The sequence below is a fragment of the Halichoeres trimaculatus genome, unplaced genomic scaffold, assembly GCF_033239565.1.
Source record: "Halichoeres trimaculatus isolate MK-OKI-2021-1 unplaced genomic scaffold, fHalTri1.1 fHalTri1_scaffold_18, whole genome shotgun sequence".
Taxonomy (NCBI): Eukaryota; Metazoa; Chordata; class Actinopteri; order Labriformes; family Labridae; genus Halichoeres; species Halichoeres trimaculatus.
The window spans coordinates 8,417,274-8,432,509 of record NW_027437196.1 but is presented as its reverse complement, the minus strand read 5'-3'; the positions used below and the strand labels follow the sequence as shown (position 1 = coordinate 8,432,509).

General features: G+C 40.5%; 1 protein-coding gene across 1 annotated transcript in view; it reads left to right on the top strand.

Moving 5' to 3' along the window:
* The window catches only part of tmx3b (thioredoxin related transmembrane protein 3b), a 48,337-nt gene extending 35,252 nt beyond the window's left edge, over positions 1–13,085 (top strand). The window contains exons 14-16 of the mRNA XM_074693573.1: positions 1,556–1,685; positions 3,111–3,179; positions 11,523–13,085. Of these exons, the coding sequence (XP_074549674.1) occupies positions 1,556–1,685; positions 3,111–3,179; positions 11,523–11,804 (481 nt within the window). The 3' untranslated portion in view covers positions 11,805–13,085. The remainder of the gene's footprint in view (positions 1–1,555; positions 1,686–3,110; positions 3,180–11,522) is intronic.
* Positions 13,086–15,236: the final 2,151 nt, after the last annotated feature.

Here is a 15,236-nt window from a genome sequence, read left to right as displayed (position 1 = left end):
GAGTTAGCCAAGACATCAGTATACATTTGTTTTTTGCTCTGAAGCATTACTTTCCCATTTCCACCACATTTACAAAAAAAAAGGAGGTAGGAATTTATATACTATTATCCAATTCCGTTTAGAGCTTTTAAAGATTTAAGACAACTTCTTTAAGTTTTGGAAAGTCTAGAGATCTAAATGAGGCTAGGCTAGCTAACTGCCCTCTAGCTTGGCACATTATAAATCCACCGCAACAAGTATTATTTTCTCCTCTTATTTTCACCGAAGAGCGAAATAATCCAAATAAATAAGTCAATAAATTAAGTCTTTTTACATGTGTGGTCAAATTAAATTTTGTGGTGGTGCTAATCTCTCTCAGCCTTCTGATTCAGCTTGAAACTGAAAGCACAGCTGCAAAAGAAAAACAGAATTTGTTATCTAGCAAAAACAGAATCAAATTTATTTGGTTGCATAATCCAAATGTTTTCTAATATCATAAATATGAATAAAAATAATAATTAGCCCTGATTGTGTAGCAGCTGTTTTTTTCCAGCTAACAGGAAAAGAGCAAACATTAAATCCACATCCTGTTTTTATGCTATAGCACCGTATATGACCCTTCATTATAGGCAGCAAACCCTGGTAGCCTCCACTCACAGGGGTGAACGGGCTAATCCATATTTATTTTAAATGGCTGCCATCTGTTGGACTAGGCTGGGTGTCAGATGGAATACACACTCGTCATGTGTGTGTGGGTTTGGGTGTGTGATTGTGATTGTGGATCTCAGCTGGACAGAGTTGTGAGGCGTCGATGAGTCGACTGCTCGGGCGTGTGTGTTTGCACTCCTGATCTCAGCTGGGTGGTGGATTGGGACAGTGATGGATACGAGTGCGTGTGTGTGAAATTTGTTGCCAGGTTGAGTAACACCGCGGGGATGTGAGTGTGGCAGCGCTGTGATAGACTGTTGGTGTGCCTGAGCGTTTTTTTTGTGTGTGTGTGTGTGTGTGTTTCTAAGCACTTGGATACCTTATCTAAGCCTGGGTTTGGTGCTTTGTGCTAGACATGTGAAAGAGGGATTGCTTGTTTATGTGACCTTGTTTGTTATCTCGCTGAGCTCTGTAATTCCTCTGCTGATTTGTGGAAGTAAGCAGGCTTGAGTGTACAGTCTGTGTCTCTGAAATAAGGTAACACTGGACTACTGGCTTTCAGTGTGTGTGTTTAGTGAGAGTTGCTTTCCACTGGACTTCCTGCGATTCCCTTGTCAGCCGTAATTTGCAGAGGTCTCTTTAACTGTGACCGGCTCGGCCCTATAAAGCCCTGAGTTGCACACTGTTTGCATAAAAGATAGAAGAAATGCCACCCTGAAATAGTCCAGGCTGCAGAATCCTCTCTTTAAGAGAATGTCCCATGGGAAAAGTTCACTTTCAGAGTACAAAGAGTTTGTTTATCCCTCTATTGTAATCTCCCTGTTACAATTTGTTCTCTCAAGAAACCACAATTTGTTCCTATCTTGATGATGCTCTTTGATAATCCCAGCCTGAAGGTTAAGAAGATTCCTGTTTCTTGTTTCCTCAGTGAGGTGACGGTACCCTCTGTTATCATCCTCAACACCTCCAACGAGCAGTACTTCCTGCCCGGCGAGCCGATTGAGACCATGGAGCAGCTGGTCCAATTCATCACCAGCGTTTTGAACGGTTCTGCACAGGTCCAGATCGCTCCATCTTCCCTCTTCCTCTCTCCTGTTTTTTTGTTTATGCATTCAGCGCAGCACAGCCTCTCCCCTCCCTCTTGTGTGTTGTACCATTGTAATCACACCAGTAGTCTTCATTAATCAGGCATGTTGCCTCGCATTCTAAGTCCCCCCCTGGAAAATATTTCACCCAGATGAGATATTTTTGCAATCTTCTTTTGCATGTTTAGATTTCATATTGCTGTCTCTCCTGAATAGATTATCTGCAATAATTCCGTCTCTTCAGTCACACACCCAAATTACTACACGACTCTGCATTGTGCTCTAATCTGGAAAAGAAATGTCATTGCTCCCCGCGCACTACACGAGACTCACCAGATGTATGAAACCATAAGCCAAACAGCCAGAGGTCCTCTCCTTTTTTCTTTTTTTCTTTTTTTCCAACAAAGGTCTGAGCTATTTTTGCCTGGCATAACAAACCTCCTCCCACCAAATAAAGAGAAACAGAAACCACCATGTTTCTGCACACCAGCTCATGCCAAAGCCTGGACAGAATCAGGCTCTTAAAGACTGCCACGAGGTGTCTTAAGGCTGCTTTGTGCCTCGCTGAGGAAAAGCTGAGTTAAAAGCATTAAAATACATTAAAAATGATGCACATGATGCAAAAAAGTTCCTGTAAGACTTCAAGGGAGCTCTTTTCATCTTCTCTCTGGGAAAGCTGATTTTTTTACCCCGTGCATGACTAAAATTCTTGAACTTTTTTGTTTCTTAAAAGGAGCCCGCAAAGCGTGAACATTAAGGTAGACAGGTGGTGCGTTTAGCCTCGCGTGGAGCACAAACCAGCCAGAAGAGGACAGAGCTGACAGGCTGCAGTGTCTCTTCTGCAGCATTTCAGGGAATTAAAAAAAAAACGTATATCTCCTCTTACAGGTCCTGTGACTCTTTCTTTCATCCTTATCATCATTTGCTCCTTTGAAATTTCCAAAAAGAACATCTTTATAGAAATGTAAAAACCTCCCATACGAAGTGTTTAAACAGCCGTCACACAGCATAAGCTGAAGCCTGTGCAACAGCTGCTTCCACAGAAATCATCCCCTGCCCACCTCCAGCTCGTTCACACAAGTCATGCTTAGTCATTGCTCACTAATTGGCCGTCCTGATGAATTAGCGTTGGGACGGATCAGTCATCGGCAGTGCAGGTGCTGCTTCCAATAAATGAGCTCAGGCAGACGGGACCTGCTGGACAGTAAACAAACACGAGTCGAGCACTTAATTAAGCAGTACTTTCTACATCTGACGCTCTGGAGAAGCTTTTATCAACATGTGTTTTCTTTATAAGGGAAAGTCTCAAAGTAATGGCATCAAAACCCAAAAATGATGGAGTGTGTGAGGCTTTGAAAGCTCACCAGACCACACACATCAAATGCTGTCTCCCTGCAGGCATATGGAGGTGATGGCATCATCCAGAGGATCAAACGTGTGGCCTTTGATGCGAGATCAACCATTATGGTGAGTTCATTTCAGGCTGATTTGTGAAATGATCGACAAACTGTTGAATTCAAACATTAAATTAATAACTACATACAGAATTTTGCTGTTATTACAGATTACATATTTTACAGAAAAATCCACCTTAACGTACATAAGATGATGTCAGATTTCAGACAGGCTTCTCAGTTTAACTCTCTCTTCCTTCATGCGAAGCTTCTGCTGTAGCGCCATCTCTGACACAAAATCATTCTCTTTTAGCTCTATTTTGGTCTCCACCAGCTCCTGGGGTTAAATATTAAGCATTTTAGCAGCAAAAAGCTCCACTTTGTTCACAATCCAGTAGCTACTGTTGACTTTTTTTTGGTGCTCTTAAGTAGACAGTATTTAGTAGGCATAGGCATTTTGGGCAAAAGTAGTAGTCAGAGTCACTGCTAACTGTTAGCAAAATAATGGAATAGGTGGAATAGTCCCCCTGGAGACATAAAGAGGCAGAAATTATTATACGACTACAAAGTTGTTGGAGGCTGATAAAGTATGACATACAAAAGGATATCATTTAAGTATTAAGTTAATTTAGTTTAACTTCATAAAGTTTGCACTTGGCCTTATTTATTTGTTTTTCTTTGTACAAGTTCCTCCCAGAACGCTAGTTCAGCACCTGTTTTACAGGGAACTTGCACTTATGCTTTTTCTGCTATTTGGAATGTTTTTGTTATTTTGGAAGGGTTTTTTTTAATGGCAAAAAAACAAACAGTTTGAAACCCTTTATCACCCAGGTTTCATGCACATCCAGTCATTAGCACTGAAATGGACCATTTTTACTATAAGTGGAAAAAAACAATTGATGAGTCGGGTTAGGATCCCAGCATAGCATTAAATTTATTAGTGGTAGACCCCACCATTACAGGCACTAACCATAGCCTATAGAAAAATGGACGCTGAAGTGAGGTTGCCACAAAAACTGCTCCCCCTGGTGGCTGGCTGCAGTTTAGGTAAAAAAATCCAGCTCTCCAGTCATTCCACATGGGCTGTGGTCAAACTTGGACAAACTCGCAGAAATGTTTCTCACGTCTGATTGTTGCTGCTGTTCTTGTGTATTTTTTTTCGAGGATTGAAAAGTATGTCAGGAGGTAGAGTCAAGAAGTGATTAGACTCTTGAAAGAAAAAAATAATTGTTATTTTTGTCACCTGGCTCCACTCAGATTCTCCCAGAATCCCTCACAGTCTCTATCTCCCAGACTCTGGCTGCACAACTGCTACCAATGGCTGCGCCTGTGACAATGGTATTTTGGCTCCAAAACCGTACAATGATAAATGGTGGAGCCACACTGTCCACTTTGTATGCAGTCTATGGTGCTAACAGCAGGATTACCGCACCTGTTAGCCTGTTTCAAAGATGGTGGACATCATGCTTATGCAATACAGTTTAAAACGAAATATGCCGAGAGAACGAATATTAGGGGATTGAATGAAATCTTTGGAAGAGTATGATGATGTTGAAATAAACAGCAAATCTAGATTTAGGAGACACCATCACCGCTTCTCCTGCTTATCGCTATTTATGCAGAGTAGGCATGCACAATTTGAATTTGGTGCATAGGGGGTTTCCAGGACGTCTCCTGGACATATGACATCCAACACATGCCTCATTTTCATTAAGCAGTTAGTTATTTAGCTAATTTTGTCTGTCATCCATGCAGCTAATACTTCGACTAATGCTACAGCCAAATGTCTGTTTCATAACATACTTTCTGACCAATGGACCTGTTTGTTTGTTTGGCTAGACGCATATCTGGGCCCCAAACTTTTTTTTGTTCTTTTTTTGGTTACTTTGGTCAAAAATGAGTTGGAGATCATGCCCAGAAAGCAAGCTCATATTTTCTTCTTTCCGGTACCGTTTAAATTTCTCCCCTAGCCGAGATTGTTGAAGCATTATGGTAAAAATGCTTCAGGGTACTATAATTCTCTGGATATTGCTGTAAAACTTATCCTTTTACCAAATGGTTGAGAAGTTACCTTAATATAAAGAGTACTTGAGAAACCCTGGTCTTCTTGACAAGTTTTGAAAAGTTTTAAAATGCCCTTATTCACCATTCAGCGAATAAATCCTGCTTCCACCAGGGTCTCATGAAAACAGTTTTAAAAAAACAGTTTTTGAGTTGAGGTAATAGTCAAATGAACTATTCAATTTTCTTTAACTGTTAATAAATATTTGAATATTTTAAAAACATCAGTCATCCTCGGTATTTAGATCTTTAACAGAGCCAAAACAATGAGCTGAAAGGGGCTAAAACACTCAATGTAAAAAGTGCAGATTAGGGTCACTGAGTATGTTTACTTTTTCTATTTACACTGAAAACTTTGTTTATTTCATGTTACTTTGCACCTATGTCCTTGCCCTAGTTTTTCTCAAGCTCTAAATTTAAACCTGATCATTTTTGCGAGCGCCCTTGCACTTGTTAAAATGCCTCACACCCTGCTTCACCTTGACTCTTCCAAATGGGGGTAAATACTGTATATATGAATATATATTCATACATACAACCTGCGCCAAGTTCAGTAAAACTGTAATACAAATGCCCGAGTGCCCTGCTCTCTCCCTGCAGGAGCAAAACAACATTCATAGGACGTTACGAGGAGTTCAGCTGAGAATATGCAATGCCGGCAGTAAACACCGAGCAGGGAGAAAGAAACAGGCGGCAGAGCAGGAGGAGGTGGAGTAATGAGGGAGCAGAGAGGGTCAGGAGGCTGAGCCGGCTTCTCCTCCCACTTTTTCTCTAAGTTGTCGGTTCTTTCGGGAGAGCGGGTGTATTTTTACCGAGGGTGTGATAGGAATGTAAATACACCAGTGTTGTTATGCTTCTCGGGGTGGCAGAGTTGCTTCAAACCACGGGTAGAGCTACTCTTAACAATGCCTTTAAAGAAATACAGACAGGGAATTAGTATTTTATGCAGGAAGAAAGAGAAATAAAAGAGTTGAGTAAAAATATTTTGGTCATAGTTTTAACCTGGTGGATGTCTTGCTGGGATATCAAGACTCAGAAGTAAGCAATCAAGCATAATTTCATTCTTTTAGCTGCATGGGAGCATCATTTTAAGGTTTGCTCTTCACCAACAATAAGCAATTAGCACCAGAGTAGAAACCAAGATGTTGTACACAGGCTTAGTTTTACACCTCTGAGAGACAGGAAATGCTATTCCCTCTCGCTTCCCTTATTTAGCGCCCTGCAACTATCACCATGGCTACTCCGGCTCACACTGCCATGATATGACACCTAGGAGATAGGCAGCAGCCATCTCCTTGCCCCCAGAGAGCCCATCTAAACAGGCGTCTGACAGGAGCATGAGGAAGCAGCCATTAGACCCAATGACTCACAGCCACCTCTGTTAGCATAGCATACCCATCTCTAGCTTATGTAGCATCACAGCAGGGGCAATTACCATCCTTCTTGCAGTGGCAGTGACTGGAGGGGATGTGAATATTTCTCTTCCTCTCAGCTCAGCAGCTGACAGAAGTTGTGACTGAGTGCCCCCTTCGAGGTACATTGTCTCTGATGACTCCTGTTATATTAGGCACAACTGATGTTTCTTGCTATATAAAGGCCAAATGACGCCATTTTCAGCCCCATCTTTGAAGAAGAAAATGTAGACTTGTCCTTTCGTAACCCTTGTGAAAAGCTGGATGATGTTTCAAGGTGTTAAGTGACGAACCCTAGACCTATTTAGAGTTTATAGGGCATCAGGCTGAATTAGACTGTTCATGAGGAGATGTTCAAAAACAATTAGTTTCCTTGTCTTAAAAAGGATGAGCAGTCAAAATAAGGTTCAGGTTCCTTAACATGTCTAACCTCCAGCTTTCAGATTGTGCAAGTAAAAATTGTCAAATTGGTTTGCACATTATTTAGAGAATTTTCAGCGCGTTACTTTCACACAAAAACACTGCTAAATAAGGCTCTAGTTCTCATCGTGTCTCTCCGTCCTGGCAGACTACCTGTGTTTGTTTATATCTGGCACGCTGCGTGCGGACTGATACACTAAGGGACGAGCGCCTCGTTGCCAGCTTTGGCTCTGCAGCAGAGGTAGCGCTGTTTTACGACACGATGAGAACTAGAGCCTTATTTAGCTGTGTTTTTGTGTGAAAGTAACGCGCTGAAAATTCTCTGAATAAAGCGTGAATGCAGACCAATATCAGATTTTTTTGGTGGGAGTCCGTTTATTTGTGTTTTTGGTCAAGTAAAATATGGCCCCGTCTGAGTGCAGAGGAAACCTGCAGAGGAGCAGGGAGGGGGTGTTTGGTGCAAGCGCTCTGAGCTTCTGCTGCACAAAAACACTGCTGTAGGGGTAATTTCTGCCCTAAACCTTGTGATAGGACCCAACTTGTTCCATCCCGGAGTATCACTTTAAAGCTAGAAGTCCCAGGTTTTAGTCCTCCTTGCCTGAGCAGGTCGATTGGTTTCTAACTTAACTTTCTGTGTCTGGTTTCTAACCAGACACAGTCTTATACAACCTGGTAAACATCATCAAAACGATGCCACACTACGAGATGTCACATTTGATCTGTGCTTGTTTACATCCGGGTAGTTAGAAATGCATTATAGCATAATTGAAGTAGACATTAACCAGCGCTACAGATATGACTGCAATTAAAAATAGTTGGAGATAAAACTAGATTAGATAATTGGGTAAGAATTAGGTAATTTTTGGACTGACTAACAGGATGACGCCACGTTTTTATGGCTCAACAAAATGCACTTGGATCAATGGCCTATCTAGAATCAGAATCAGGATACTTTATTGATGCCCAAGGGGAAATTTCGTTTCAGTTACATCCCTCCCAAGACATATAAGAAACTTAGACATGGGGAAAACAAACAGGAATGGGATAAACCTAGGAACCGCCAGCCTCCTAGCGCCCCCTTTGCAATAGATATTAAATAAAAACATTGGGAGAAGAGAGGAAAAAACAGGGGGTGCAGTTTGAGATCAAGTAAAAATAACACCTCAGCATACAAGCACATGGTAACAACTGACAAAAACTCAAAGACTTGCACGAATATCGCTGCTCAGCCACTATATCATAGGTTACCAGTATTTATTGCGCCATGTAGCCATCTGGTTACTTACTTTCTAATTTTAATGCCCGGAAAGTTCAGCTAACCCTCACCCTCCAGTGCCAAGTTTCCACCAAGTGGCAATCCCCAGTTTATAAATCCGAAGCCTATGGGGAAGTGCTGAAAACTGCAGTTCCTTTAGTGTCCACTGGAGGCTTGGTTAAGAAATGTTGTAAACCACATACACACCAAGCCACAAAAGCCGATTATGCAGACTAGTGAATTTATGACTTTAAACTACGGTTCAAGATGAGTTTACAAAGTTTGCTTGTCTTCACATTTCGAAAATAGTGTTGAGTATCTTTAAATAAATACATAACCTCGTTGCTTTGCATCCTGGAAAAATCTGTCTTGAACAAAGAAAAGAAGTGTTAAAAAGAAGATCAACTCTTTGTTAATTTGCTTCCAAGCCATCTTTTTTACAGTGGATGACTGTGCTCATGGGAGTCTTCATCTTGGAAAAACACTACCAATTCTGGCCACAGGTGTCACTGTAATAATCTCTAAACAGCAATGCCTTACTGACAGCTTTAAGACGTGTGACACGTAGTGGATTTTTGTGTTGGCTTGACATTTAGTTAAGAACCCTTGACAGATAACAGATTCTATCGTGGGGTGAAAATGAAGCAAAGAAAGCACCAGTTCTTTCGTCAAGTGAGAAGAGGACAGTGTGTTTAAAAAGGACTTAATGATCTACCATGTAATTATGGTTAATTATCAGCAGATTGTAAGTAAATACAGACAACAGATAACACAAAAGAGGCACTGTTAGAATTTAGCAAGCAATCAAAGTCAGTCATCTTAGGAAGAAAGAAAAAAAGGTGTGTGTGTGCAGAAAACATTGAGACAGACAATTAATTTGAGTTTCAATTGAGATGTTTCTTTATTTGTTGAGGATCAAACTGTGCTCTATGATAGCACAACAGACCCCAGAGGACTATTCATGAAAGGCTACTCTGAAAAGTCTAAACTAATCATAAACAAACGAGACAAGCTGTAGTACAAACAGTCTAAAACAAAACACACACACTGTAAATTATACGACGGAAATTTAATTAACACTAAAATATTAAAGCCTGCCGAGTTTCTGCAAATGATTTGTGACCTGGCTGCTGAACACACTCGCCAGGCTTAATGGCCTGATGCAAATGAATGAATAATATGAATAAAAATGGAGCACCAGTGCAAAAAATCATGGAAGCTGGTTCATGTTTTTTTTTTTCCTCCACACACAAATAATTTGTGGGTCTGCGTTCCGAGTAAAATCTGAATTGTCTCTACTTAGAGCTCTTTACTTTGTTAACAAAGTGGATTCAAAGAGACGTGATAGTTTTATGTAACAGTAATAAACTCAAAACACAACTGAAGATGGAGAGAATTTGTTTGTGTGATTTGTGTTTTGTTTGTGAGCTTGAATAGTCCTCTCAGTAAACCACTGTTGTGGTTTAAACAGAAGCCAAAGTTCCCAGCTGCGATCAGTCCATACTACCGAAGGACTCTACAGTTATATCGCCAACTACAGGCCTGGCATGCATAGTACAGCATTTTCAATTCCTTAAGGTTTCCAAGTAAACGCAGATTTTTTTCAGTGAGTTTTTTGTGTTTTAGGCACAGACTGTAAATAGAGTGGATAGCATGGCATTGTCTTTTACCATTGTACAGCCAGAGTCTGTGCAGTAGAGACTGTGAAAAAAATAAAAATAAAAATAAATAGGTGAATATATATACAATGAGTCTGATCTGTCCTCCCTCTTGTTATATTCTACTGATCCTGAAAAACTACACAGGAATGGCAATTGACGATCATCATTACAAGTGATGTAAAAACCCCATGTTTATGCTTGATAACTAATAAAATCGAAACGTTTCAGGAAAAAAAGAGGACTTGAAGACACTGCAGCCCAATGATATCTCCATAACACCCTGGAAATGGCATGTGAGAAACATTTCTACCAAGGTGCATTTATTTTTTAAAGTTTGACCGAGTTTCTTTGACAGAGTTTTTGACCTATACCGCAGCCAGCCACCAGGGGGGGCGGTATTTGTGGCAACCTCACATAGAGCCGAGCAAGATGACATAATTTTTATTTATTTATTCTTTTTTTTTTTTTTACAACAGTCTGTGGTTTTCTGATGAAACATTGTGTAAACAAGGCCAAAACCATAGACCTATAATGCAGCCAGCCACAAGGGGGAGCAGTATTGTGGCGACCTTACAGTGAGCCGAGCAAGGTGATATCAATTTTTTTATTTTTTTTTATTTTTTTTATAGTCTATGGTTTTCTGGTGAAACGTGTTACCAGGGCCGAAACCATAGACTGTAAAAAAAAACGGATGTCATCTTGCTCGGCTCTGAGTGAGGTCCCCACAACAAACTGCTCCCCCTGGTGACTGGCTGCAGTATAGGTCAAAAAATCTGGCTTCCCAGTCGTCCCAGATGGGCTGTGGTCAAACTTTAAAAAATTAACACACCTCATAGAAACGTTTTTCATGTCCGATTTGAAGATTTTGTGATTTGAAGAAATCATTTGGCTGCCTTGAATTCAAGTCCTCTTTCTTCTGAAAAGTTTCGTTTTCATTAGTTATATAAGGTTAAAAACGAGGCTTAACGTGCAGGGATGATTGACTGCTGCCATTCTTGTGTATATTTTTCGGGGCTTGTGAAATATGTCGGGAGGTAGAGTCAAGGAGCGATTAGACTCTCAAAAGAAAAACATAATAATTGTTGGCTGCTGGCTGTGCCTGTGACTGGGGTATTTTGGCTTCAAAACTGTACAATGGTAAATGGTGGAGCCACGCTGCCACTCTATATACAGTCTATGGTGGAAACCTACCATGAAAAGTTAGGGTGAACTGATGTGGGAAGGTAAAAGTCCCAAAATTCCCAGGGGCCCATGACTTTTAAATGACGCAATAGTGTCCTTTTTACGCCATGTCTTACCTCTTGTTCATTAAGGGAAATTTTAGGCTGTGCGGGGTGTGTGTGAACAGGCATTTCGGAAAATTTGCTCTCATGACATTTTTGTCAGAAGTTTCCAGGAGACCATACCTAAAAAGGGTTTGTTAGAAAATGAATTGTCTTTGTAAAATGGTTAAAGATTTAATTTCTACTGCACATACTTACATGTGAAGAAAAATGTCCTCTATCCTCTCTTGCTGCTCTCATTTATTACAATATCTCTCTAATGCTTTCATTTTTTTATCTGCCTTCCATCATTCATCCCTCATCCTCTCTGGTCCCCCACATCAGTCAGTGTTTCGCAGCTCTCCACTGCTGGGCTGCTTCCTCTTCGGCTTACCGCTGGGTGTAATTAGCCTGATGTGCTACGGCATCTGCACAGCTGAGTCCGATGACGGCCCGGATGACATTGACGCGCTCAAGAGGGAGGGCCTGACTGACGAAGAGGAGGAAGAGGAGGATGAAGAAGAGGAGAGGCAACGCGCCGCTGAGCTGGAGGGTCCAGACGAGGAAGACGACGATGCCGGCGAGGATGTTGGAGAGAAGGATCCTGAGGAGAAGAAAACCGATTAACACAGGGGGCGCTCCCCGTCGGATAGAGGATGATAGGCCTAGTCGAATTCAGTGACATGAAACTCAAAGACATATCAATGTATCACCGTTCTGCTTCTTTGTCTTTCATATCACTCCCCTAAAGCCCTCTAGCACAGACTTTCCTCCCTTCTTTGAGCTCTGTGTGTCAGTTTGTCGGGTCAGCAGGAATCACATTTAAAACCAACAGCCTTTTAACGCCAGAGCATTAAACAAAACATTAAGTCAAGAAGGGACGGCTGTGAACCAAACGTACAACTTATTTATTACAATTCGACAGACTAGTGCTTTCCTTCATGTGACGTGTTGCCCTTTAACTGTTTTTTTAACCACTTCAATGCCTTCATACCTTCTTTTTTTATGTTTCCTATGATAGAAAAAAATACCAGACGTAGTAGACCGTAGATAAACCTCGCCACCTTAAACCCAGCCATTTCCTTCCCCTTGTCTCCGACCCAAAGTGATGGCTCGTCATGTTTAGCGATTAGACAGCAAAGGAAGTGCCCGAGAAGGAAGAACCGCCATAACTGAATTCTGCTTTTTTTCTATTGTATGTTATTGCCTGAATTTTTTGTTCTTTTTGTTTTTTAAGGAATGCAAAGTGCCGAGTATTTCGTGTTACGTCTCAACTCAGCCACCTGTTAGCTGTTAGTGTCCGTGTACAAACCAAGCTGATGGAGAACAGCTGGAGCGGTAATTGGTTTCAGTCTGTCTGATGCTGAAATCTGGCAAATGCGCATTTTTTCCCTTTTTTCCGTACTCATATCAACCCAACCTGTTAAAAAATAGACGGGTTGTACCTGTACGGCAGACACCCATAACATGCTCCAGTAGTTCCTGCAGCTTTTAACAAGACGTATTCCTCAGATAGACTGGCTCTGTCTGCTTCCGTTTTACAATCTGTCCTCCATCACTGGTTGCTATCACTGAATTCACGAGGCAGGATGAAGTTTACATCCTGATGCACTGAGAAGAACAGCACGCATATGATATATTGGACCATCCCTTGCTGCTTAGTTTCACTTCTTTTTTGGTTACAAACGAATTTAAAAAACATTTTTTTACTCCTATTTTCAGCTTTTTCTAGCTGCACAAATCCATCTCTTTCCTGCTCTTATGCCTCTGTGCTAAAGTAAGTGTAATAGCTGAAATCAAATAGGGGTTATGGCTTCCTCAGGGGTGCAGGTGGCCACTTTATTTTATGAGAAGAGCAAGTGCTACTAAAATCTGCCGTGCCCAGTGTAATGCCATTTTTATGAAAAACGCACAGGAGAGTGCACCCTGCTGGATTAAGGGCCTGGCTCTGAGGTAGAGTGGCGTTTTGAAGAACCTGTAAACTTGTTACATGTATGTTAAAACAGCAAAGAGAAATAAAATGACTATGAAAGGCCCTCAATTTACTTTAAAAACGTAGGATTTGATTTTGAGGTTGGTTTAAAGAGATGTTTCCAGTCCATCAAAAACACTTTGTTCATTCTGTCTTTTAACTGGTGCCTGGAAATACGTCATGTAACTGTTTTCTATTTATAACAAAGAAGAGCACAGACAAACAAGAGTATAGAATTTTAAAATTTGCGCGAAAGGTTTGCTAAGAAGTAGAAACTACTGTCATTTCAGAAATATGAAGCTATTATCAGTAGCTTCTTAGCTTAGCTAAGCGCAAAATTCTGTCAAAGAACACTGAAAGATACAAGATACTCTAAATTTGATTTATTAAAGAGGTTGTGTTGTGCTTCTTTTAGAGTTTATAAATAAATATGGGGTTAGAAGTGTCTTTATAAAGTCATTTGAGAATTACATAGGAGCTACACATTTGCTCAATTTGTGACATCACAAGTTGATAAATCTTCATTCCCATCGTCACTGAGGACTGCTATTTTTCTCTTTCCAAACTTTTCAGGCCATATTTGTGGTCCAAAACTTAAGTCCATGGTTCACTGTATACCGTTCTAAAGGGAGAAATGTGACTATGTGGCATGCAACAACGGAGGAGGCTTCCAGAGTGTTACGTTCTGGAGTTCAGGGAAAAAGTAGTTAAAAAATAAGGTTAAGAAGACACCAGCCCGAAGTGAGTAAAAAATTCTTGGGCAATGTTAAAGCTACTACAGAACTATCAGCCTGAAAATAAGCCCAACATCATCTCTTTAAACCTCTTAAAGTTAAAGCTCCTGTGATGACTTTTTAGCTGGTTTCAAAACACACTGAAATTAATGTTAAACCTCTTTTAGGCTTTTGGGAAACAAACTAGATCATCAGCATATAGATATTCTACCTTTAAAATGTTTCTCTAAGGCTTTAAACGGCTGCCTGCAGGGGGTAGGTGTCAAACTAAACCTCCCTCTTAGTTTAACTGGTAAAAGAAAGGAGGATGCAGTTTTATTGGAGATGGTTTTTGCCTTGTTGGGAATAAAAACCAGCAAAGAAATTTGAGGAAACACTTTGTATGTTGGAGGCGCCAAATCAACATGTATGAATCCTTACAGGAGCTTTAAACCCTAAAAAGTAAGTTATAAAATAAAAAATCATCTTTGTTACACTTTTTTATAAACAAAACATAAAATCAGCTTCTTTTAGTCTTTTACCAAGCTAAGTTAAGCTAATTAGCCATTGTTTCTTGTTTATATCAGCTGTTCTTCTAACTATGGAAACAAGTTTTCTTTAACATCATCCTCCAGAATCACTCATGCATTACGCTTAACGCACAGATCTGCAAAGTAATTATAAGTTTGAAATGAGCCACGGAGGCTTCTGTAAGTGTCTCTGTCTCTCTCCAGGGGGACTTGAACGCATGGTAATGAATGAGCACGAAGTTTGCTCTTAACCTTGGGAACAGAACCGTACTCTGTACTCTCTTTGATCAACATCCTGAGTTTTTCTTTTCGCTGTAAATCATTTTTCCAAACAGTCGTTGCTGTGTTAACTCAATGCCAGCAGAGCAGAGCGTTTATATTCTAAGTGGGCCTTAAATGAAGATGATATTTTCGAAGTGTAATGGATGTTTGGAGCTGTTACCACTTTATTTAGGCAGATCATTTCTTCATTGCTTGGACTCGGGCGCCTCAGCCTGAGCACAGTTTGTTTTTGTTTTTTTCTCATGCACAGTTAATCTGTGTTGTTACTGTGAAACTGCACTTACAGGAAACCATGCCCTCGCCTTGCCTTCTGGTCTTTGTAGTTGCCTACCATTCTCTGCCAAACTTCCTTTTCTTGAGTTGGAATTGAGACTGTCACACTTTATTACGGGATTGAAAGATTGAAATAAAGATTGTCCTCTTTTTTTCTTGTTGGCTGCTGTCTAATTCACATCTTTTTTAAATTATCTGCCTGATTTCCAATTTAGACATCTATTCCACCATCTTTCTCCAATTATCGGCCATATGAATGTTTTTTTTTTCTTTACTCCAGCATAATCCG